The 27,453-nt window shown below is 38.8% G+C and overlaps 1 protein-coding gene across 1 annotated transcript in view; it reads right to left on the bottom strand.

Annotated features, from left to right (window-relative positions):
- Nucleotides 1-244: 244 nt before the first annotated feature.
- The window catches only part of EFNB2 (ephrin-B2), a 57,399-nt gene continuing 30,190 nt past the window's right edge, over nt 245-27,453 (bottom strand). Inside the window, exons 2-5 of the mRNA XM_006846678.1 lie at nt 26,906-27,189; nt 6,293-6,385; nt 5,476-5,589; nt 245-3,989 (exon numbers count right to left, since the gene is read on the bottom strand). Of these exons, the coding sequence (XP_006846741.1) occupies nt 3,601-3,989; nt 5,476-5,589; nt 6,293-6,385; nt 26,906-27,189 (880 nt within the window). The 3' untranslated portion in view covers nt 245-3,600. The remainder of the gene's footprint in view (nt 3,990-5,475; nt 5,590-6,292; nt 6,386-26,905; nt 27,190-27,453) is intronic.

The raw sequence follows: 27,453 nt of genomic DNA on the forward strand, positions 1-27,453 counted from the left end.
GGTTCTGACCCATAGCGACCCTGTACAGGGTTTCCGAGGCTGTAAATCTTTACGGGAGCAGAAAGCCTTTTTTCCACCGCAGAAAAGCTGGTAGTTTCGAACGGCTGACCTTGCGATTTGCAGCCTGATTCGTAACCACTATGCTACCAGAGCTACTCAGAGAGCGAGTAGTCATAGGCAAATTAAAACAATAAAGCAAAAGAAAGCAAAAGAAAAATGCAAGAAATAAAAAAGGAAAGGAAAATACTTGGAAGGCACTTTTTCCATAGGAAAAAAATATTTTATTTTTTTAAGAACAAATTCAGTTGGAAACAGACGTGGAATGTGACTTCACGAATTTCATTTTCTGGGGGCTAACTGCAATGTGGAACTAAAGCAGATTTAAAACCTATGACAGGCTATTAAAATAAAACAAAGAAAGAAAAAATATTTATAACTCAAGCATAATACTGTGTTACTTACAAATTGGACAAAGAAATTTTAAATAAATATTCATGGTACATAATTACGGCACAAATATGCAGCAATTTGGCAACCTTTTATACCATTTTTTTTCCTCATTACAGTGCAAAGGGGAATGGTACTGCCTTCACACAAGCTGTAGCTAAATACATTGCAAAATTCAGATTTTATACAAAACATCTTGCTTAGACTTTATAAAAAACCAACATTGCTCTATGTACACAATCTGGGTAAGAAAAGCCATTTCTGTCTTGTTTTCATGTGTATTTTTTATTAAAAAGGTGAATAAGGCTACTGTAACACCCCAAATCCATATACAGTAAAATCTGAACCTATTTACAGCATCTTCACTTAAACATGATGGTGCAAATTCCAAAGTCAGGCGACTAGGGATGATAATACAAGCAAGGCATTTACAGTAACTTTCTAAAGCTGAACCAACTTCAAATAAAGGGACAGTTGGTAGATTGTCATATTCTGCACCAGACACAAAACAGACGCACAGTACACTTCTCAATTGGTTGCAGGTAACTCTTCATCAATTCATCTGATTTTTCACAGTTTAGTATATGATCAAATATGTAGCCAACCGATGATACATTGATTCATCAAAATCACACTCACTTTTTTCCCCTTCTGGCCCCCTCTCCCCCATCCTAAAAGTAATTTTTGATGACTTTCAAAAAACTCTTGTACGAATGCACATAAAGGAGAGGTTGGGGTGATGGAAGGAATTACATATGTAGCGTGGTTGGTTACCGTGGCAACCATCCAGACTTAGGATATAGATATATATAATATATATTGTAGATATATATTATACATATATGTACACATGTATACCACACACCCGCTCATACATACACACACGCACTTTGGACCAACATCATTTTCAGGTTCAGGAAATAGAGAATAATATAATTTCTGTGACAACTCATTTTCGCAGGTACTCACTGGAGGTCTGAGAACCTTAAAATGCTGTTGCTACAATTTTTTTTTTTTTCTCTCTCCCAATTCAGAAAGCAAAGTGTTACCATAGTAACAGGACTATGTTAAAAGATGCCTATTTTGCATAGCACATAAAAAGTAGGTTTCCTGTTTATTATTTTTTTTTCCCAAGGAAAGGATAAGCGGGGAAGAGAGGAAGAAGAAGCTAAAGGTTTCTAAACTTCCAAAACTGAACCCCCCCACCCCCACCCCAATGTGGCCTGCTGGAGTCTAGCAAACACTTCAGCCCAGAAGGCAAGGGAAAACACAACACAGAAAATAAATGCCGGAACATCTTGTCATTGTTAAATATATGATGCAGTAACATCGATTTCCTGGTATTTAGGGGCTTGTATTTCCTAGTCTACGGTTACGTGAGATGCCTTCAGAGGACTTTGTTATTTTTGTATTTGCTCTCATTATTATTTTTGGAATAATGTTGTCTTTCCCAGAAGTAGCTGTCCAATTTTTCCCCCCATATTCTTTTTAAAGCACTGAGAGTTGGGACTACTTAATTGCCACAAATGAATCTCACATCTTCTGGTTTGTACTCTGTGCAATCTTAAACTATATATTAGTAAAAAATCTTTCATTTTATATCCCTTGCGTTCTATATACCTATTATAAATACGTCCTATCTTCCTTCTCCCCCTCAACATCATAATTTATTTCAGTCTTAAGGACCCTAAGAGGTTTGCCATATGTGCTTTACTTTGAAACAGAGCACCGAGGGGCTGCGGTCTCAGTCATAGTACCTACCCTGCAGCCCCTCGGTGCTCGGGCAGCACCACGATAAAACCAGAGTGTCATAAGGCTCGAGTGGGGTGGGGATGGGGGGGGGGGGGGGGGGAATCTGACCTACCTTTTATACATGAGAATTCTTTAATCACTTCAATGATGATGGAATTACAGCCTGTTTGACCTTTGGCTTTTAAACTTCTAGGTCAGATTTGGCTCTCTGCTATCCTCCTTAATGCTCTCCCTGTTTAATAAAATGTGATAAGTATAGCAGCTGAGTCTGCTTAAAAACTCACCCAAAGCAGACTGACTTTCCTACAGCGGCCAAGAGCTGTACATCTTATTGCCAGTACCACGACAGTCCTGCCCGAAGAGATCATCCGTGGCCTACTTTTTTCCCTTCCCTTTAAGCCTGTTCCTCTACTAACAATACCCCTTTGTTTCACTAAACCAATGAAAAGGTACTATTTCCTCTGCACACTGCTATTTGATACAGTGAATCCCTTCTAATGCACCTGAATCCACTGCGTGTGTGGGTGTGTCTTCTCTTTGCCTCCTAAACCTTAGCAAAACCAAAGTGCTGTGCTACCTGTTTCTGTTTTCTTCTTCCCACCTTTCTGTTTCAGAGGCAGCAGGTTTAAACTGCAGTTGACTGCAGTCAGCCCTTTCCCCTGCCCCACCCCCATCCAGGAACGCCTCGTCTTTTCTCAGCTGACAGCCTAGCTTCTGGCTGGAAGGCTCCTTATCAGCAAACACAATTTCTATAAATGTACTACCCATTCAACTGTAGCTGTTGTTGCAAATGGATGGAGTTGGGAACTCCACACATTAAGGTCCCATTAGTGATACAGGATGGAGAATGAAAGGGAATCTCATGTGAAGTACTGCAGAGCCCTGGGTAACAGGAGTGTAACAGTGATGGACTAAAAGCTAGAGATCTTTAAAAGCCTTACTTAGCCAAAGGTCTGTGGGACAAGTCCAGTATGCACCAAGAGAGACACCGAGGCGGCAGACAACTGCAATCCCAAGTGTGGCATCTTAGGGCACTTTCTCAGAGTGCTCCAAACTCTCTTGTCCACGAAGCCCTCTGTCTTCTCTTGGCTTTTGGATATGCCTGAATTACCGCAGCACATGGCTTAGAGGATGATACATGGAACAAGAGTACAGCGATCTGAATGGGTATCTTCTACACACAGTCTTCCAGCGTTCAGTGAGTAGTTTTATTCACCAAGGCTGAAAACTCTACAGACTAGGTAAACTGTCCAGCGCAACAAGGCTCTTCCGAGGAGGGGTGTTCCCTCTCCCCACTGTGCTTCAGTCAGTTCCAGAGCACAAGGTGTCACCAAACCCTCAATGGGAAGCATCCCGACAGTAAGTTTCCTCTGGGAAAGCAAAGGTACCACCAGAGTTCGCTCAGACCTTGTAGTAAATGTTTGCTGGGCTCTGAGGAGGCATCTCTTGGACTATGTACACTGGATGCCCATAATCCCCACTGACTTTTTCATAGTGAGGACAGAAAACACTGTCTGCAGTCCTTAATGGGATGATAATGTCACTGGGCTCGGAGCCATTGTTGTTTCCACTGCGCTTTGGCGTGGCTAATGTACTAAGTGATAGTGTGGTTGTGTGCTGTGGGGAGTGCTTCCTGTGTCTTCTCCGGTACTTCAGCAACAAAACCACCAGAGTAATGATAATGACAAGGAAGATGATGCATCCGGAAGCAATCCCCGCGAATAAGGCCACTTCGGAACCAAGGATATTGTTACCAGAGTGTCCGGCACTGTTGCCGTCTGTGCTAGAACCTGCAGAGATTCAAAAAGAACAGAAGTGGGAAAAAGTTATTAGCAGCGTTCCCAATGCTGACAGGATATTTTTATGACCACGAAGAATGTGAAAACTAAGCAGGACCAAAGATTTAACTGACATCTAAATTCTGACAAGTCAATTACCACCTTCAATAGCTAAATGTAAAGGGCGGAAGTCAGGAATCAGTATGAAATGCTGGTATTTAAGCTGCTCCCAAACCATAGTGTTTTCTTTTCATACACCATCATCCGCCAGCAGCATGGAGTGACTGTGACAGCCAGCTCTTGATCTCGCCTCATCTTTTAAACCCATGTTAGCTAAGCCTGAGGCAAGAATAAGGAGATAAGAAGGAAATGGCCAATTCTCCAGGTCACCTTTGAGCGTCCACAATGTACTGCTCTGCCCTTCGCCTTAGGTAGGGCGGTTTCATGTGACTCTTCAAACAGCCTGCTTTCTAAAGAAAACCCTGCCTCCTGGCAGCAGCACATCCCTACAATGTAAAAGGAGTGATGGGACCTGGGAAAACGTTCAACTCATAACTCGTTTGTATTATTTGATTTACACTTAAAATACATTTGGAAGACAGCAGAAACTCGCACAATGAACAGACTGCCAACCCAAATGTTAAGCACTGAAAAATTGCCTGGCATCATTATATTATCCATTTATCAGTTTGTCACAAGTATTTGACACATCTTGTCACTGGAAGTTAGAAATAACAACTTCCCTCCTTGATGCTTGGAAAGAAAGAGGTAGAATATTTCTACAGATGCTAAATTCACACAACTACCAACCAGGCAAACAGATCCCCAATACAAAACTGCTGATGCCTGCTCGTAACAATCACTGTATAAAAAAGTCATTAACATAGTAACAAAAAAAACAGAGCTAATGAAGTTAAATGACAGCCAATTTTATATGGTGTTCTAAACTTTTGTCAGGGATCACTTTAATATTTTATTTTCCATTGGAAAAATGAAAATTTTTTTTTTACGATAACCATCTGGGGGTGAAATGCCATTAAGCCACTAAGCCATGCAATATTTTTAAATGTTACTATCTAAAACTTAGACATGGATCAATTAGGCTTTTTGGGGATTAGGTGTAATTAGATGAGAGATTAGAACATTCATTATATATACATTAACATCTGATTTAAGCTGATATTGAGAACCAGCTTGATCTAAGTATCAGCCAAGAAAAGAAGGAAAAAAATAATAACTTTCGTCTGGGAAAGTAGTGCTAGCAATTGGCACTTACATCTGATGAATTTCTTTCTACCAAAGACTTCTGTGGCAATGAATTATTTTGTTCTTACTGAGTGTAATTAGCATCAGCGACCTGAGAGCAAAGACTACCTACTGGTACTACTATTGTAACTACAAAGTAACCCTACGGTGTAAAAATGCTTTGACTTTGTTCAACCTCTTGAGATACTGTTTTGCACACTGACCTACAAACATACAGGTCATATTGCTATACCTGGATTTGGTTTTACAAAGGGACTTGTTGTTGAACTTCTTCCATTGGTGCCAGCTTCCAGTTCTGGACGTCGTGTTGGATCATGATTCTTGGGTGACCCAGCAGAACTTGCATCTATATATAAAAAGGAAATGATTAATTACAGCACAGACATCTGATGATATTTAACTTTATGAGCTGGATATATATCTCAAGAGGCATGGATAGCAATGAGCATAAGCTTCTTTATGCAAAGTACGGTGAGCTACAAGAATATCATTTTCCTTTTAAAGCAAAATGGTTATACTAGACTTTTCAGAGGTTTAGATTGTGAGGCCATCTGTGGAGACTATAGGGATTCTTGCATTTGGCAGGCAAAGCATTGCAGATGACATTTCAATTTAACTGAGCAAGTTGATTGACTACTACACCAGTTTCTAATTAGAAGAATAATTCTTTCTGCACAATAGGTTGTCTACATGTGAAAAGGCACAGAGAACTCTTCTGTAGTCAAGATTCATAGGTGACCAAAATGGTAGAAACTTAAAGTTTTCATTCTGGGTCTTTTAGTTTTGAACCAAAGAGAAATTTTGCTTTTTTTGAGAAGAAGGAACTATATATGGCAGTAGACATTCTACGTGTCTGACCTTTATTTTTAGAGAGATGGTTAATAATATTGACTTGAGGAAATCTGCCAGTGGCACAAGGTGTATTGAAGGATTTGCACTGAGAACTAAAGAGAGGGAATGAAGGTACGTTTTTATCAGCACTGGCTCTCAACTAACTGGGGGCTAAACCAGATCAGAGTGGCTTTCATGAAGCAGCAGATGGTGTTTACCTTGTCCAACTTTCATGAGGATCTTCATGGCTCTTGTCTGGCACACCCCTCCCTCCTGGTTATCCAGGCCCTCCAAAGACCCATTTGATGTAGCTGATGAAAAATAAAATGGACAAAACAAAAAAATAAAGAAAAATCAGGAAATCAATAAGCCAAGTTTACATGAACATGAAATGTCTGAAAACAATTTGAAAAATAAGAATTCACTCTTAGTCACAAGTTTTCTGAACGCATGGAATGCTAAAAGCCAAAAATCAAAAATCAAAATAAAAGAAGAAGAAGAAAGAAAGAAAAAAAAAAAAGAAATAAAGAAAAATGGGAACTGTTAACACCACAGCATGTATACTATCTGGCTTCACATTTAAGCACTTTCTTCTTCCCTCACAAAATGACTGATTCAGTATTATTCTATACATAAAAAGGGGCAACATCTTCCAAAAATGTAAATAAATAAATGAAAACTGACTGACTACTTTGGGACCAAGCTTAAAAGAGCAAAGTCGTTAATACAGTTAAAAAAAAAAAAAAAAAAAAGTTTAAGTGGTTATCTTCACACAACACCTGCTTTCTCGACTACAGATTTCCTGTCTCAAGAACAATTAGCTTGACGCTCTGACAAGCATTCAAGTTCTGTAAATGGCCCAAGAGGAGCCTCCCATGCCCCTCTTCTTTCTCTAGCTTTAATGTTACTGGGAGATGTATACTAGAACATCCCCTTGGAATACTAGCATTTAGGTCTGCACATTTGAAGTTTTTCTCCATTTTGTAAACAGGAAAGAATGAATGTGTTACTATTACTCCTATCACCCTCAGTCCCAACTCTTCAACCAAACTACGAGGAGTAGGAGAATTTTGGATGAATGCATGGCCTACTGCTCCACAGTACAGCAGCAGCTCTGGATATGAACAGAGGACACCTGTCTCATCTTCACTAACTCAATTCTCTTTCTACATCAGTAGTGGGGGCGGGGGGGGGGCGCAAGGCAATGGGAAAACAAAACCATTTTCAGTATTTTTAATAAAAACCAGATTATGCTTTGCTCTATTAAAACCCGTATTCTGTCTCTTTATGGCAGTGAACTAAAGCTTTAAAAAGATAGGCTGCCAGATATTTTGCTGAGGAACAGGATGTAAGTTAGTGTTCAAGTTCCAAGAGGAAAAAAAACGTGGAGCGTGCTAGACATTTTCATTCTTCTAAAGTTCAAGGGGCAAGAAACAGAAGTGTTTCATATACACTTTATGCAACTTAAAATCGTTTTCTACTCTGATTATCAAAGTCTTGTCTACTCATATTTTAAGAGATTAAAAGAGAGAGACTTTCTGGTAAAAATCAATTCAAGAGGCATTTCTTAAACAGGATCGTCAGTTTTCATGGGATGGTTTAGCACACAGTTCTATATGCACTGTAGTACAAAAATATGCACAACATGGGTAATTATATTAACTAGGAAATAAGGCATTTATTTACGTATCTCTGAGTTCTTAAAGTACTGGTATTTTTCTTTCCCTGTTTTCCTTAAAAACAATGCCTGCCTCTTCTATGTATAAATATTTCCTTGCTTATCTGAGCGCTTGCTTTAATTTCACAATCATATCTCAACTCTTCAACAATCGCTGACATGGCCTTTCTCCTGGGAACCTGGAACTGGGGCAGTCCTTTAGTAAAACTTAACCCATTACACTACAAGCTCCTTCCACGCAATTCTAAATGTTAGGGCCCATTATAAATTTGTTTGGGTCATTCACTCTTCTCTCTAGGTTTGAAAGCAAGTGTTTTATTGTACCTTGAGCTACTGACAGAAGGTGCCTCAAGGTATATTAAAGAACCTGCTTTCAAAACTAAAGAGAATAATGAATGACCAAAACAAAACAAAGTCCACTATCTTGAGTCCCTTCCAACTCATAGTGACCCTTTTCAGCAGAGCTAGCGGTATATTACAGGGATTCCCAAGGCTGTAACCTTTTTGGAAGCAGACTGCCTCATCTTTCTCCCATAGAGTGACTGGTGGGTTCACACTGCTGACCTTTTGGTTGGCAGCCAAGTATTTTAACCACTGTGCCACCAGGGTTCCTTAGTGTGAATGAAAGAATGTTTTATCTACATTGTATCCATTATCTATACTTTGTAAAAAAATAGATACCCACACGCATATATTGAGTAAAAAGTAGACAGAGCCCTTTTGCAGACTGCTAAGAAACTGATTGGTAGATTAGTATGTTTTTGTGAATCTATCATTTTTTTTCCATTTCCTCATTTTTCTCTTCTCCAAATATGTGCCTAAATTTCAAAGTATCTTTTCCTCACAAAGACTTACAATAATGGTTTCTATGAACATATACCATTTTTGAACAATTTCAGGGCATCTAACTGACTCCTGCTAAGATGCTGCAAGATAAACATTGGAATGTTAACTACAAGGCTGGCAGTACAAAGCCACCAGCCACTCCTTGGAAACCTTGTACAAGATTCCTGAGTCAGAACTGACAACAACAACAATAAACTATTACTTGACATTTCTTTAAAACTAGGATATTTCTCTGTATTAAAAAAATGAGTAAAATTGATGTCTTTCTTCAGCTGGTTTCAAAGTTAACTTAATTTAGTCCCCAATGTTTTCAAATTCACAAACACAGAAATGTGCCCACATACTTAATAAGCAAACAAAAACGCAAATCTCTAAAAACTTTGCCACATTAAATGGACAAATGATAAATACTAAGATCTAGCAAATGATTCAGAGAAAGAAAGGGAAGCATATAGATTCATCTTGAGAAAAAAATAAGTAAAAAATTCTGGTCTAAAAAAAAAAAATGTAAATGATTACCAAGAAAAAGCAGAGTAGAGAATTTACAGCTAGCTGCATATTCAGAGGCAGACATTACCGACTGGACTACTCCTTGGTCAGACTGGGTTCACAAGAGGTGCACAGCATCTGAATAGCTATAAATTTTTGTTTTTAAATTTGTAGGTCAATTTCTTTGATGAATATCAGCACCATTGTGCAGGGCCTCATTGGTTTACCCAAAGTGATACCACAAAATGCAAAGATCTTTTAAGCATTCAAATGAAGTTGCAATCTACAAGTTAACATCCCAGACACTAAAACAGTAGAGGAGAGACTGAGTTGAGGGAAACTGCTTTGCATTTTTAACAGATGAATTTTTTTTTTTTTTACTCCTTGGTAAGGAAAGCCTTCAAGCACTGGTGAATAAAGGAAAATCTATAGAGATGCCTTTGTAGAGTTCTTTTGAAGTAGCAGACTACTGCTGGCTTGGGAGAGGGGGTGGGGAAGGGGAAAAGGAAGGTAAAACAGGGTGGAACAATTTGATAGATTTTCTGCTACATTCCAGCTTTAGCTTTTTCTCCCTTTAACTCAATGTAAACGTTATGGCAAGATTGAAAAATTAATTCCTATTGTTAAAACAGCACCGCCAATACTTGTCTGTTTGAAAAGAGGCTACACTTTAAAATATTGTTAGGTGTTCTACCATAAGATTTTTACACTGAAGGATGGTCTTGAGTTGTAACAGAAAACCTCATGTGCCACTTGAAACTTGAGTTTAGCATTGCAGAAGGTAAACTTCACAGCAAGTATAAAAGAATTCTGAATGGTTTTAACTCATTTTCTACTTGGTCTCAGAGTGAAAATTACATCTGCTCTCATTTTTATCTTCCCCACTACGTATGCATGGTGTGTGTGTGTGTATGTGTGTGTGTGTGTGTGTGTGTGTGTGTGTGTGGTGTGGTGGTGAGGGTCATTCTAATTCTGGAGCCCCTCTGGACTTAGGCAATGACACAACCAAAATGTACTTCATGGTAAGTGATTGTTCTGATGGTACCACTTACTGGCGGTGAACCCCAAAGTAAAACCACAGATTTAATATTCTGATTTCTGCAGCTCCAGGCAGAGTCACCAGGAAGCTTTAAAAGGCTTAGCAGCTGAGTTTGAAAAACACGAAATTGCTAATGCTTGGGGAAAAAAATCCATTTCCATTCCAGAAGACAATTTTGCAATTATTTGTTATTGTTGATTTGAATGTATTAGGAATTTTTAACTTAGAAAAAGAGTAAAAAAAAATACATTGCTAACCTCAGGATGCTTTAATTTTTTTTGTATCTCTACCATCATTATCTAGTGCAGCCACAATCCCTAGTATTGCTAAATGGATAAAATTGCATTTAATCATTTAAGACACAGAAAAAAATAACATTGTTATACCTAAGCTTTTAGTGCCCAGACATTTTTCCTCCCTTGGCCTGGAGAAAAATAGACTTAATAAAATTAAAAATTACTAGAAAAGTTTCTCCATCTAGTTGGAAAATAGGTTTAATATAGATACATGGGCATTTCATAGCCTGCTTTTAAAAGCTTTTGCTTCAGGATCTAATTGCAAGTACTGAGCATACTGAAATCACTATTATGTCCCCCACAGGGCCTGCGTTCAGTGGGTGGAGATCATTGCTCAGCAAAAAAAAAAAAACAAAAAAACTAAGCTCTCCAAAAAAACCCCGCAGAATTCACATTGCCTGAAAGATCTTGAGCACATCTGAAAACTACTCAGCCAACATCTGAGGATTCTCAGCTATTTGTATTCAAACTTATCAGCAGGTCTAATAGCACACAGGGTGATCCGAGTAGGAGGAAGACAGAAATCACTGAGTGAAACAGACATGAAGAGGGCAAGACTATTTCTAGGCTAAGTGTTTTAGACTCTCCCTATGGAGAAGTAGTAATCTTACATTTAACATGCCTTCATTTGATTGCTACTGCTTTGCTCTCCAGGTGGCTAAAATGCCTGCCTTGGATCTTGGCTATTTCTCCATCACATTGGAAACATTGTGCTAATCAGATGGAGACTTAAACTGCTGGATTTGTGCTAATATCTGTGTCTCATTCAGTAAGAGATGAGGAATGAGTGCAATACACAAAAAAGCTATTGGTCCTGGTATGGTAGGATAAGCAATGGACTGTGAACTGCAAGGTTGGTAGTTCACACCCACCAGCCATTTCTTGGGAACCCTATACAGGGCCACTATGAATTGGAGCTAACTCTACGGCGCCTACCAACAAGAACAACATGAAGGAAATATTATAGTTATGATGGTAAGAGTTAAGCACCAAGAGGTTCTAACCCTATGGAGGATACCTGAAACCACTTACAAATCTCAGTGTAATGGTATGGGCGCCAGGGTGGGGTGCATGTGTGTGTGATAAAACCCACAGACAATGAAGAGTAAAATTTTACCAAGAATTTACCACAAAGAGAATGAGATGATAAACACACAGGGTCAGAAAAGTTCAATTTTCTAGTAAGAAAAAAAACCTTTATATTCTAGTAAGAATATAAAGCTACACTTGACATGATTCATTCATATTTGATTGTGAAACAAATGGCATTTTAATAAGATCCTCTCTTAATATCATCATCTACATGTCTTACATCTTTCCTCCACATTTCTACATGCTAGCTTTGTGAATGTATACCTTCTGAGTCCTGTCTTCCTGCAAATCAGTCTCCTTCAGCCCAACATGGACTTTTGAAGAGCCTCTAAGGGACTAAGGAGTCCTAGTGTGGCGCTGTGGGCTAATGCGCTAGACTGCAAAGTTGGTTTGAACCACAAGGTTGGCGGTTCAGGCTCACCTGCTGCTTTTTGGAAACGCTATATAGGGTCCTAACTCGACGGCACTTAACAACAATGAGGAACCAAGGAAAAAAGCCTATTAGGAACTATGGCAAACTGAGGAACAGAAAAGGGGGGAAAAAAGGAAAAAAGATCAAGCGAAAAACACAAAGTAATTCATGGCATTAAAATAAACATGAAATACAAACTAGATTACAGTTTTCTGTTACCTGAACTAGCAACTTTTTGGGGGGGCTTCCTCTCTAAAAACAAAACCGAACATGAAATGAAGTATGTAAATTTTAAAAACCAAGAAAAGGAAATTACTTAATGTGAACACACTGCTGCTGTCTTTATGTGCTGTTGCGTTGGTTCCAACTCATAATGTCTCTGTATAGGGTTTCCAAGGAGCATTGCGTATCCTACAGTGCCACATCAGGACTTCCAGTTATGAACACTGTTGTTATTAAGTGCTGTGGAGTCGGTTCCGACTCATAGCGATCCTGTGTAGATAGGGTTTCCGAGGAGTGGCTAGTGAACTGCTTCCCTTGCAGTCCAATGTTTATCTTACAGTGCCACACCAAGACTCCAATTATGAACATTGTTGTTGTTGTTAAGTGCCATGTTGTTGCGGCTTAAATTGACCTTGCAGTCTAATGCATTATCTTGTAGTGTCACACCAGATTCCAATTATGAACATGTTGTTGTGAAGTGCTATGGAGTTGGTTCTGACTCATGGCGACCCTGTACAGGGTTCCTGAGGAGCGAATGATGAGCTTGAACCGCCAACCCTGAGGTTCAAACCAACCTTGCAGTCCTGCGCATTAACCCACAGCACCACACCAAGACTCCAGTAAAGTTCCATTGAGTCAGTTCCAACCTACAGCGACTCTGTATAAGATTTCCAAAGGATCCGCTGGTGAGCTTCAACCACGACTCTAATTATGAACATAGAACCCAGGAAACTAAGACCTAGCTATTCAACTCCATAGCATCAACTGGAATTTAAATCATGTGATCCAAACTCAAAATATGCCCTACAGTAACAGGGATCCAAATTCTAGAACTCAAATTAATGTAGAGTGATGTACTGAGTATCATGGTTATCTGTAAGATGCTAGCTTAGAGGAAAAATAGTTATAAATACATAAATGTTAAAGTCCAACGTTGCCAGATAGAAATGCCTTTTGCTTCAGAGTTAACTAATAAATAGTTCTGAATCAAAATATCTGAAAAATGTGCCAAAAGGAACAAAAAAAAAGGCATTTCTTCTAAACTTCTTCCTTTTTATGTGTGTCTTTGTGGATTTATAGTGTAAGAGGCGGGTTATGCCTCATTGTGATTTTCTAAAGGCTTTGCTATTTTTCTTTGACTCGAATATATAAAAATGTTCAGCATTATTTTAAATCACATAGCATTTCATCCCATAATCACAAAATTCACTTTATCTAGGAGCCAAAATTTTATGGACTAGTTCTTAAAAATGACTCTATTTGGATACAAAGGAAAATATTTTCAAAAAGAAACACACAGCTACAAAGACTCCCCCCGCCCTTTAATTACTACTTGATGAGATGAAATCGGTCCTCTCACTGACACTTGTAATTGTTCATTGTGTGCATCAGGGGAATAGGTTATACGCTTTCAGTTACAAACTAACAGTGATGTAGGATGTGTGAATTTCTCTCCCATGGACATAATGGTCATGTATGACATGAAAAGCATCCTGAATTTAAACCCCCTTGCTAGGGCTGCATTTGGACATTTTGAAACAGTAGACCATGCGCTGAGGAGGAGTAACTGGTGTGATGCTATCTACATAGCTACTATTAATTAGTTTCTTTACTACATAGAATGCTTTGGGGGAAAAACGGAAATCTAAAAATGAGAATCAAAATTTAGACCTTTCTCCTATTTTCCAGAATTAAAATATTACTAAAGATATTATGTATCAACTACAAATGAATACTCTTGAATAAAGTGATACAGTCGTATTCTCTTTTACCAAGCTCATCATGAACAATGATAGGACATTCTATTGATAGCTCAGAAAAAAGATGATGAATTTTGAAAAATGTAACAACCTTGAAACAGTTCAGCTAGCTAATTTTGTTTCTGTGTTTAGTAAAAGAATTTAATGACATATACTACTTAGCCACTTTCACTTGGCTAGAAGAGAATGAAAACACTATGCAGAAATGTCAGTATAATGTATGAGACTTGGACATTGGGAGAGGTCAATCTCTAGAGAGAATTCAAACAATATAAAGTTAACAAATACCACATCTACAACATAAAAATGTTAACATATCTTATTCATATAATCTTTAAACCTTTAAAGCTGTGTGTAGCGATTAAGTGACAATCAATACAGAGGCTATAAGCAATAGTTATCTTTGATAATATAGTCTTTCAAAGTTACTGATAATATACTGTAATAAAGCAAAGTACATGATTTGTTGGATGTAAAACTGAGGCTCTGTTCTGTAAACTTTCACTCAATTCACAAACAAACAAACAAAGGTTACTGATAATATACAAGTGGAGAGGTCCCTGGATGGAACAAACAGTTTGTGTTGTATCGTCGATTACGAACTGGGTTGTTAACTGCAATGTCAGCAGTTCAAACCTATCAGCAGCTCTGCAGGAAAAAGACAAGAATTTTTGCTCCCATAAAAATGTACAGCTTCGCAAACCCTATACAGCATGCATGGAGAACCTTTATTCCGCCTAAATTTATAACATCATTCACAGGCCATACAAAATTATCAGCTTAAAAATTAGCCTGCTATATTTGGTTAAACATTTAATTAACTCACCCCTAATAGGGAGTTCAAAGGAGCTCTGGTAGCGTAGTGGTTACAAATCGGGGTGCGAACCTCAGGGTCAGCAGTTCGAAACTATCAGCTGTTCTGCGGGAGAAAGATGAGGCTTTCTGCTCCCGTAAAGATTTACAGCCTCGGAAACCCTGTGCAGGGTCGCTATGAATAGGAACCGACTCCACGGCACATAACAACAATAATAGGGAGTCCAAGGAGCTCTGGTAGCATAGTGGTTACGAGTTCAAAACTACCAATGGTTCCCCAGGAGATAGATGAGGCTTTTTCTGCTCTGTAAAGATTTACAGCCTTGGAAACCTTGTACAGGGTCTCTATGAGTTGGAACCGACTCCACGGCACATAACAACCACCACTAGGGAGTCCTAAGGAGCTCTGGTAGTGTAGTGGTTACAAATCGGGCTGCGAACTGCAAAGTCATCAGTTCAAAACTACCAGCTGCTCCGCAGGAGCAAGATGAATGAAGCTTTCTGTTCCCATAAAGATTTACATCCTCGGAAACACTGTTCAGGGTCTCTATGGGTCGGAACCTACTCAACGGCAGTAATAACAACAACAACAACAACAACAACAGGGTGTCTTGGTGTGGAGCTGTGGGTGAATGTGCTGGACTGAAAAGTTGGTTTGAATTGCAAGGTGGGTGGTTCAAACTCACCAGCTGCTCTTTGGAAACCCTATACAAAGGGTCACTATGGGTTGGAAATGACTTGACGACACTTAACAACAAATACGATACACACTAGACTGCAAGGTTGGGCTGAACCGCAATGTCAGCAGAAACCCTCTAAGGGTCACTATGACTTGAATTGACCGGATGGCACTTAACAACAAAAAAACGCAATGTGATGGTTTGGAACCGCAGGTTCTTTGGCAGGACCAGACTAAATAATTTCAAGGACTTCACGTGGCCCGTGAGCCGGACATTCCCCATCCCTATACAGGGTCACTGTGGGTCAGAACCAACTCTGCGGCACACAACCACCACCAGCACTAACGTAAAGGCTGGTGGTATGAAAACATCTAGGAACAACTATCTCCAAAGAAATCCCTGGTCATGTGCTTCCATAAAGATTACAGCCAAGAAAGCTCTATGGACTTAACACCTGGAGTTGCCATGAGTTAGAACTGACTCTAGAGCAGACATGTAGAGTCAAAACGATGAAAGAGGGACAAGCAGTGTGCATGGGAGTGTGTGTGAATGTGTGTGGGCATGTGCATGCTCTTGCACGTTCATGTGTGGGGAGGATATACCAAGGAAAGCACCAATCCGGTATATAGACACTCTGAAAATGAGTGAACAACAGTATTGGTAATAAGCTCTTGCTGTTGTTGTTAACTGCCATCACATCATGGTGACCCTGTATAGGGTTCCCAAGGAGTGGCAGTGGGTTTGAACCACCAACCCAGTAGTTACTAGTCCCATGCTTATCCTAAGTACCACACCAGGCATGCTTACATGTAAGAGATTTTTGATGGAGTGGTTTACTTTATTTCCTCTCAAAATATTGCTTGTTAATACCTTGGTGTCTACATTTTTAATGAATTCTGTTGAGGAAAAACTTCCCTCTATACATCTAAGATTTTTATAGTGAAAAGTTATGCTAGAAATGCTCATTACCTAAGAAAGATTTCAACATGATTTCATAAAAAGCTTTCATCTAGGATGTTTTAAGGGCGTTTTTCTTATTGCCACAGTGATCCAGACAAAGTTAATATAGTGTGAACATGCTTTGTTGTTGTTGTTCAATGGCAATGAGTAGTTTCCGACCCATAGTGACCCTGTATAGGGTTTCCCAGGAGCAGCTGGTAAGCTTGAACCACCAACCTTGCAGTTCAAAGGACTGTGCAGTCTGGCGCATTAACCCAGAGCGCCACACCAGTCACAGTAAAAGAAAAATTACCTCTGTATATGAGAGTCAGCCTTAATATAGGTCAGAACTTATTAAGAAAGAGGAATTGTGTTTTAAAAATAGGTGGCTGATGACCACTTCAACAGTAATGGTTAAACTTACAATAAAAAATTTCTCAAGGTAAAATAGAATTCCCCATTGTCTCTGTTAGCTGCTTTTGAATTTTAAAAACTTCTAAACGAGACTTTAGAATCAATTTCTAATGCAAATATTCCAGACCATGAAGAAGCATGCATTTGGGTACATTATTTCTAACACATAGTCTATCCCTGCCCCCCTCCAAATTTTAATAGTCTTAATCATTAAGATATGCAAATGTCTAGATAAAAAGGGTCAGAGCGGGAAGTTGCTGTGGGGAGGTGGGCACAGCCCACAAGCCTCTTGCTCATTCTCTTGGCACTAATTGCATGCAATGATATTAATGACCCAGTAATTTCAAGACGAGTGGCACTGAAGTGGAAAACATCAATCTGAGGCCGAGTTCAGCTCTAGGAGGTAAGTCTTCAGCATTGACCGCGTTAATGTCTGCTGACAGTTCAGAATATAGCACTGCAGATGAGGAAATGGGCCATTCTCACGGCAGAACAGTTTAGATGTGCAGAATGGTAGCTGCTTTGACCATCTATCTAGAGACCACTAGGTAACCCCAATAAAGCACCCCCAGTCTGAATGTGCCCTATAAATGAACCTTGTTCCTTTCAGGGGAGCTATTCTGTGCTGCAAGAATCCAGAACAATTTTTCAGGTTTGCTTCAATAATAATAATAATAAAATCTTCATTGCCTGATTTAACAAGCAGGTACAATAATACTGGGCAACATTACCAAGGCCCAAAAGAAGCCATCTGTGTAGCACACCTCTTTTAGCAACACAGAGCCTGCCTCCTCTGTAATTTGATCAATTATGTTTCTGCCAGAGGTTTTACCAAAACAAACAAACAATGAAGCAAAACTGCGTAACTCGTTCTCGACTAAAGAAATTTCAAATTTCCTTACTGCCTGCAATTATATATTTCGATAGAGATTTTAATAACTTTACTACTTAGTAGCTTTCTATTGAAGGTCTCAAAGTATTTCATAATGTTTTCATAGCACAGCCTTATTGAAATGGAATAGAAGACCAATCAATTTGTTGTTGTTAGGTGCCATCGAGTCAGTTCCAACTAATAGCAACCCCGTGTAGGATTTCTGAAGAGCAGCTGGTGGATTTGAACTGCTGACCTTGCGGTTAGCGGTCCAGTGCTGATCTTACAGGGCTATACCAAATACATCTAAAACTATAGTTCGAAAAGTCTCTTGGTAGCACAACTGGTTTACGATTAATCATCAGCTGTTAACCTGCAGGTTGGCAATTTGAGCCCACTCAGTAGCTGTTTGGAAGAAGAATCTTAGAGAGCTGCTTTGGGAAGATTACTCCGCAGTGCACACCTGATGCTTCCATGAGCTGGAATCAATCGAAGGCAATGCATTTTTGTTTTTCATTTTAGATTGTTGTTGTTATTACACACACACAAAGGTCCAGATGAAAACTGATTACAGGAAAACCCCACTGCCATAAATGCCCACAGAAACAACTGCACACAGAAAAATGTATATTTTTCTTGCATATAAGATAGGGTTTCAGTTTCAAGTTTGTTGTTAGGTGCCATTGAGTCAATTCTGAATCATAGCAATCCCATATACAATAGAATGAAACACTGCAGGTCCTTTTGTTACACTTGAGTCCACTGCTGCTACCATTGTGCCAACCCATCTCATTATGGGGGTCTTCCTCTTTTTCACTGACCCTCCACTCTATCAACGATGATGTCCTTCTTCAGGGATTGGTCCCTTCTAAGTCCTAAATATGAGAGACAAAGTCTCACCATCTTCATTTCTAAGGAGACCTCCAGCTGCACTGTTTCCAACACAGACCACTTTGTTCTTCTGGCAGTCCATGGTACCTTTGATAAGCTTCTCCAACACCATAACTTAAATGCATCCATTTTTCTATGGTCTTTTTGATCATTGTCCAACTTTCACATGTACATTACTTTATACTATTGTGACTATGGAAATTTTTTATTGTGTATTTTTCTATGGGCATTTTTCATGTGAACAATTTCCTATGAGTCCATTTTCTTGTGTACATTTATACGACCATGGGTTGTTGTTTTCTGGGTGTAATTTTTGTGTGGGGGCTTTTTTGTGTGTGTGTTTTTATTTCCTCTAACAATCTTATTTGTTGTATCTAAAACAGGAATTAGAAGAGCTATTATAACCACGTTGCCCCATTGTTCCTCGTTCGTTTCCAACTAGTCTCTCATATTTCCTTGGTTTACCTTTGGGCATATTTGAGTGTACGTTAGTTGTATGTTATATAGTCATGGCGCGGCATCAGTCCCATGTTGTGTGATACAAACATAGAGTTCACCAGGTGTCCACAGCTCATGAGTAGTGGTGGGCATCAGTGTGCTGATCACAGAGGAGACAGACGATGCCACACACTAGACCGGGTTTGGGTTTAGACACTCATGGCTTTGTGAACCCTACTAAGCTACTCCAGACTTTCTAACTTCTTGTTTCATGCATTAAGAATCCCTCTATCTGCAGTGTCTCATGAATCCCAAGCAAGATCCTATTTGTGAAGGCCTCACCACTTCCGTAAAGGATCAAAACATTCAGTCTGTGATTTTGAAATTTTAGGATCAAATGTGTTAAGTCTTTTGAAGTTTGTGTATGCCTTTTTTTTTTTTTTTTTTATAAGTGTTTCATTTTACTTGAAACTTTGATCTTCATGATAAATATATGAAGGCTATTGAAAAAGGAACTTTTTTTTATATAATGCCAGTACTAGGACTCCTGGAGTCCTGGTGTGGTGCTGTAAGATAAGCACTGGACTGCTAGCTGCCTGATTGGTGGTTCAAACTCACCAGTCGCTCCTTGGAAACCCTCCCTGTACAGTGTTGCTATGAGGCACCACTGACTTGATGACATGTAACTAGTAGCTAGGTCTCCTACCCACTGCCTTCTAGCTGATTCTGACTCACAGCAACCGTGCAGGACGGAACTGAACTGCTCCCACAGGGTTCCCAAGGCTGTAAATCTTTATGGAAGCAGACTGTCACAGAAGGGCATGTGGGTTCAAACCACTGACCTATGCGTTAGCAGCTGAGTTCTTAACCACTGTGCCACCAGGGTTCCTGCTAGGTCTCCAGTATTACTCAATTGTTTTATAAATCTAAGTGAACGTCAAAAACAAGCAAAAAAAAAAAAAAAACCCTGTAAGTACAGGTGCTAGTGATATTAAGATGTATTTTATTAAGTATTCAATGCAGTTTTATTATGAGCAAATCTGAAATCTTAATTTGTAAATCTGCTCTTACATCCATCTGCATCAAAGTTTCATTAGTCTATGTCACTCTTCCAACAATTCCTCAGCATTTCAGTCACCTAGAGACACCTCATTCTTTCACGGATTGGTCTGGATGTAAGGAAGTGGTAAGGGTCGAGGACAATGTCTAAGTGACGACATTTTATGAGGACAAAGGGTCTCAGTGTAAAGTGGCCTTCTCCTCTTTGAGTCAAAATGTCTGAGTGGCCTGAGGCCAATAGCTCAGTGGCTCTGACTCCACCAGACCTACCAGTACCAGCTAGGCTTCTCAGCACATTCTCACATTAAGCAGAAATGGAGAGTACATTTCTTATGTAAGATCTTAGCTTCATTCACGTTAGTATTAGCAAGAAAGAGTCTTCCTAACACGCTCTGGGTGACGGCCTTCCATACAGTCAGAAGTTGGCTTACGGGTTTCTATAATATATATATTTTTTAAAAATAACAATAGAAGTGATGTTTTCTAATGATCAAGTTAATGGAACTGATGTGCTTTTCCCACTAGTCACAGTGACAAGGAAATTCTGAAAGAAGTTTTTCCTCTAGAAGAACATTCATACTACATTAGAATGCTACTGAGATTACCAATGAAAATGCATCATGATTTGTGTATCCGAGAGCTGGGAGTCCCAGCATGCTGGGATACATGAAAAGTAGGAAAGATGATTAGACATATCTGAAGACTCCTCCCCTGTCTCTTTTAGGTTTTACAAAGGGTCTGCTAACAAGCTTAGGCAATTCCAGGAACAAAAAGATACATAAATGCATGTTTTCTTATTAAGGAAAATCCCAGGACAAAAGAACATTTGTAAAACCCAAGAAGACAAAGAAGGACCATCTTATAATTAAGTTATGCAGCATTACTGAAACTTGTAAATTCTCTGGAGTTTTATTTGATGGATGGTTTTGAAATAAATTATACTTTCTGAACCTGTCTTCCCTAGGCCCTCTCACTTGTAGTAAAGCACAGGTTTACCTTTCATCTCTGACTCACACTTCCTCCAGTGCTCCAGAGTCAAGTCTTAGCTACATTGTGAGCCAACCTCAGAACTAAGCACTTCACATCTGAGAGGGGTTTCCAAAAATCTGTGAAGGAATTACATGATCTTTTCATTCTATTTGTGTATGAACTTTCTGAAGCCCTGATTTAAACACACATCAAGCCTGGATGGTAGGTACTACCATCTCACTTTACAGCTGGGGAGGTTGAGGGAGGACTGCTAATAAACCCAGGTCTGTAAGACCCCATTAACTACTATGTTCATCTGTTGCTCTAGGTGGTATGCTTGGTGGTGGTGGTGGTGGTTATGTGTTGTGGAGTCAGAATGCTTAGAGGGTAGGTTTCATCCTTCAAATGTCCAGCCAGGCAGCCTTCTGGCAGGACTTACAAATAATCTCCTACAAAGATGACAGTTGTAGGTTAAAAATAGAAAGGGTTTAGAATACTTGAGTTCAGCAATTACACAGCAGTTATCAAACAAATATCCTTACACCTCAATTGAGAGGAGGAAACTTACACCCTGATGTTGCCATTATCACTAAACTTGATTCTAGTTAATGCTACAAATGCAGCTTCTACTCATTTAAATCATGGTGCTGGTGAAGAATAGTCAAAGTACCACAGACTGCCAGAATAATCAAAACTCTGTCTTGGAAGAAATACAGCCAGGATGCTCCTTAGAAGCCAGGATGGTGAGAATTTGTCTCTCATGCTTTGGACATGTTGTACCTCCTGACAACATAAGGTTAAAGGACATCATACTAGGTAAAAAAGAGGTACAACCCCAATCATATGGACTGACACAGTGGTAGCAAACATAACAAATATGAGAGTGGATGGTGCGGGGCTGGAAGTGTTCCATTCTGTGTTACACAAGGTTGCTGAGAGTTGGAATCAACTCAACAGCATGTTAACAACTGCATTTATCATACAAAAATCATTCACCAAATAAAGCACATGATCATTTCACAGAAGCCTTACATTCTTCCATATCCTTAAGGAAACCCTACATGTAAAGGACATTTGCATGCTCTGTGGGCTAACGCACTGGACTGTAAAGCTGGTTTTAACTGCAAAGTTGGCAGTTCAAACTCACCAGCTGCTGCTCGGAAACCCTATACAGGTTGCTATATGGGTCAGAACTGACTCGATGGCATGTAACAACAGCAACAACACTGTATTACTATAGAAAGGGATTACACTACATTCAGTGCATTTTAGTGCCACTTGCCATACAGACTACCCAGAAGGAACCAAATCAAAAGCAGAAAAGGAAAAACCCAAAAGGTAAATAAGTGCTTATATGTTCAACTAAAATAGAGGCAATAGAATACATCTGCCCTTCTGTTTGGATTCTCTAATAATACAGTTTCATTATATTTTTGCAAACATTTTCATGTATCTTGGCATTTTGCTCAGAAATGGAGTACATTCCTCAAAAAGAGCAAAGATGGCTCTGGACTCCTTCCAATTGTATATGCTCTTATGTATATTTTAAAAATGCCCTAGAGAATTAAACTAACAAGGTTCCTACGGAATGGCAACTTGCGCGATGCTCAAGGTGACAGGGTGGCTCTGCAGAAGGACCGCTGTGGTACCCACTGCAGGAAGGTCATCACAGACCACCTTTGAACCAATCAAGCTTGAGAAATGGTGACTATGCCTCTACCACAAATCTGCAGCAAAACAATGCTAAGACCACATGAAGCTAAATTGGGAGGGGCTCATAAACATAGCTTTCTTTTTCTAACAGCTCTGTGTGGCCACGATTTATTAAAAAGTATCACCACAATAGAAGTCATTTTCCATCTCTGAGTCACATAATTTTTGGTGGTGTGATGAAAACCTCTTTGTATGTATTTTTGCAAGATGCTATACCAACGTTGGATAGCCAATCCACAAAACCTTCATAAGGGACCAAACACACCAAAATTGCTGACACATTCAGCTCTGGTTTGCCACCTTTAAAAGAAACTGTAAATCAAGTGTACAGAGTGTCTAAAAGGAACCTGTGGTACAAATATGAAGGCTGAGAACACATTAGGAATGCTTTCTTGTTACTAATTGGAATATTTATGTGTCTAAAACAGCGCCTCCCTTGAAAAGGAGCAGCATCAGAAGTAATAGTTACTTTGTAAATTTTTTCTAACATGTTAAAGTTGTAATAAAATAACCAAATCTCATCTAAAATGCTTACTGTATTTTTAAGATAATTAAAATTTTGAATGTAATGAAGAATGGTGGACTTTATTCAGATCAAATAGATTTAACAACCCCACCTTTGGGTCATTTAAAGATAAAGAGATCTTATTATGCAAATTAGGCCTAGAGCCAATTACTGAAATAATTCACTCGAAAAAGCCAATTCCAGACAATAAGAAAAGCACATATATCATTTTGCCACAAGTCAAAGCAAATAATCATCTATGAAAATAAATCATGAGGATGCGTATCATTTTTCCAAGTCATTTCTTAAGGGAGTATATGCTCAGAAAGCTTAAAAATAAACTTTCAATTAAAAATTACTATTTGCTTCTGAAACTAAAAACTGCAATGACAACATTTTAAATCATGTAACACTAAAATCAAATGTCTTCAAGGAAGTGACGGCAAATCTTTTGTCAATTTAAACTGGAGAGAAATGTCAGTGAGAGACCCTAGAGTGGATTTGTATGTCCTATCGTAAAATGATTTAGAACCAGAGAGAAAAACCCTCGGGCATTAGCCAGAAACACAACAGAAGCACTTTACAGAGAAGGAAGCTAAGGTTCCAGAGAAATAAAGCAGGGATTTGTATGTATATAGACATAAGAATCATGTGAGGATTCTGATTCAGTATATCTGGGATGCAAAGGCAAATTCTCAGAGGCGGGTTGAACCGCAGTGAACAGGTTCAAAGGCCTGACATACACTAACTTTCTAATTAAGCTCATTAAGTTCAGGCACTAGGACTAAAACACAGATTTCTGGAGTCCCAGCCCGGGCCTGCTCAAATACTGTGCACCATGGAACCATCCAACACTATTCAGTCCATTGGCAGTTTGGATTGTTTCCAACATGGCAATCAACCCTTATTCCAAATGATCATTTCTCTTAATCCTTTCCACGGAAAGAAACCAGCACATAATAAGGATGTGAATAATGATACTCTTGGTTGTGAAGTTATTTACCAGCTAGACACCAAGATTTGGAGCCAGTACATGTAGTACTGTAGCAACTCAAACAGTAACATTTACTGTCTTAAATTGAGTCAATAAATTGAAGGGTCAAAAATATCCTTGCAAATTTGTGCACTTTCCATTATGCTATCTAATACAGAACCATTTTCTGAATCTGCCAATATAGAACTTCCTACTTCCAACTACTTTCATTCTTGTTAAGAAAGAGTGCCGAGTGTGACTTGGGGAGAGGTCGGGCAGTGCGTGTGAGTATGTATCTGTGTGATTGTTTGGTATGTATGGAAAATTGTGACTTCTGACCAGTATTCATTGTTTTGGTGCCTTGGTATTCTTGAAGACACAATGGAAAGCCCAAGTAAATTTTTAAAGCTATTTAAAAATGTGTTCTCAGTTACCATTTCATTTGGAGGGAAATCTGTGTATTGATGAGCTCTGCTGTAGAGTAGATAGAAAATGTCTCCAAGTATGTGAAGTGCCTTGCTAGTTCTGTAATTTAATGAGGAAGCCTTTCAACTCTCTGTTGAAAGTCTCAGTGGACTTCCCATTAAATTTCTAAGGCAGGGGCCCTTCACCCAGTCATGTGACTGTCCTGCAATCAGCCATGGTCAAACAGCAACCTGATTGTTTCAAACTTGAAACTCTGAACTTATTGTTAGAACGATTCTTTTATCCTAGGCTGCCCCATGCTTTTGCACTCTAAATCATAACTTTCAGGAGAGTTCTGGAGGTCAGTGAAGCTCAGCTATTCTAAGTGAACCTGTTAATGCCGGTGAAGTGCGGTTTTTCTTAAATACAAAAAACAAAAATGCCATTAATATTACAATTAAAGATTAAATAGTGATTGTAAGCATAAATATGTCGTGCATTGGTCAAAAGTAGTTTTAAATGCTCACTACATAAAGCAAAAAAAGATGTTGGTAAACCATCTATATTTATTTGTATTCCTTGCATGCTATTTCAGATTAAAGGCTAAACTCGTAATCTGTACTGAAATTCTACTAGTCCTCAATAGAATTCACAATAAACGAGATCTTTTATCAAGTTGTGACTAACAGTAAAAGGAAAGAAGTGGTTTCGGTCTGTTGACTTACCACCTGTGGGCACAAGAGCACCCACGAGCTTAGTGGGATAATGTAACATCATTGGCCCATTTGATACTGTGTTAGGTCTTTAGGTCTACTTTAGCACTCCCCCCTCTCCCATTCCACCCAGGGGCACTGACATTCATAATGGTTTCCTCCAAGGTTACTTTGTTTCCTATAAATGTTATGCTAAACATTAGTGTCCTGAAGTAAAACAGTCTTACACAAAAAGTCCTTAAAAAAACATGCCATACATATATGCTTTGAAAACTTTAAGGCTTCTCTTTGTTCAACCTAGTAACTTCTTCATATTTTCAAAGGTTTCACTATTATTTTGTACACTTTAACAGCTCTTCATTTTTATGACAATTATTCTTTTATAAAATTTACTTTTTTTTTTCATTATTACTTATTCATGCTAAGTAACAACATATCAACATAGCGTGGGAAATAGGTTTTCAGTTCCTGTGACATTTCAGATTTGTAGAAAAAGGCAACAAGATAATTTGATGGCTCTGACAATCTTTGTTTTAATTACTAATGCAGTTTAAAACATAATATAATATTGGGTACTGTGTATGTATTTGGTGAATTGTTGATTTTGTGCTCTTAGTAGGTTGAAAAGCCAAAGTTTCAACCTAATCACCAAGAGGTAGCAGGAACCTAACCAGCATTCCCTAATGAACTGAAGTCTATGATGGCAAATGAATAAAGAAGTAAACCTAATTAAGAATACAATGTTAATCTAAATTTAAAAAAAAAATATATATATATATATTGCTTTAATAATGTGAGCAACTGTCTAAGTCACCCAGCCTGCACGCTAACAAAAGTCTGAGATCCCAAGAATGGTTCTGGCTTGCTGCCAACTGGTATTCAGCCTGGTGCTCGCACAGGCTGTGCACACAGTAGGCATGCACTCCGCAGACTCAGGCGTGAAGGCTAGCTCAGATTTGACATGGCTACGATCTAAAAGACACATACTACCTGCTTCTGAAACAATGCGTCACACTATTAAACAAATAGGAGACACAAAGAGAACAATTCATTCACTCAAGTTTCATCTTCTAAATTTGGTTTGAAGTAACTGTGACGGTATATAATTGCGGTTTGTGCGTAATCCCCATACTCGGGTAACGTCATAAGGAAAGGGTACCATAACACCATCTTTTTCAACTTTTGTTGAATCCCTAGCACTTATGCACTGTTTGTGGTGCAAAGTAAACACAAAAGACTGACAAAGCGAATGAGTGAATGGATGGTTGAATGGATGAACAGAAAAAGCATTGCACACGATTTACCTATCCAAATCTCAGTAGTGCTCCTTAAACATGATTTTGTCACTAGAAATGTGGAAGATTCACATATATCCATTTATTTTAAAAAACTATAAATGTGCTTCCCCCTTTGGTTACTTATATTTAACTAGTACTGTACTAGACTCACAAATTCAATTAAGGCTGCTTTGAAAACAGAGATGAACAAATGGTTCATGAAGGACTCTCAACAAATAATTTGCCACAAATAATAATTTTAAGGAAACAAAAATGAATACAAACCTATTTAGCTTATTCTACTTTCTATAACACAAATGAAAAGAGTTATACTTACATATAATGTAATAATCTTTGTTCTTCTTAAATTCCAGACCCCAGAGGTTAGGGCTGAATTCTTGAAACTTGATAGTGAATTTTACATCTTGGTCTGGTTTGGCACAGTTGAGAAGAGGTGTATTTTCCTTCTTAATAGTGCATCTGTCTGCTTGGTCTTTATCAACCATATAAACTTTATAATATTCATATTGGCCAACAGTTTTAGAGTCCACTTTGGGGCAAATAATATCCAATTTGTCTCCTATTTGTGGGTATAATACCAGTCCTTGTCCAGGTAGAAATCTAAAAGCATTAAAAAAAAAAAGAAAAGCCATTGAGTTGATAAAAATAGACAGAATTAGGGATGACTGCAACACAGCTAGACATCAATAATAATGGTGGTGGTTATGTGCCGTGGGGTCGGTTCCGACTCATAGCGACCTGGTATGGGAGCACAAAGCCTCATCTTTATCCCGCTGAACAGCTGGTAGTTTTGAACTGCTGACCGTGAGATTAGCAGTCCGATTCGTAACCACTACGCTACCAGGGCACCTAATAATAATACCA

Source organism: Chrysochloris asiatica, unplaced genomic scaffold (genome assembly GCF_000296735.1).
Source record: "Chrysochloris asiatica unplaced genomic scaffold, ChrAsi1.0 scaffold00029, whole genome shotgun sequence".
NCBI lineage: Eukaryota > Metazoa > Chordata > Mammalia > Afrosoricida > Chrysochloridae > Chrysochloris > Chrysochloris asiatica.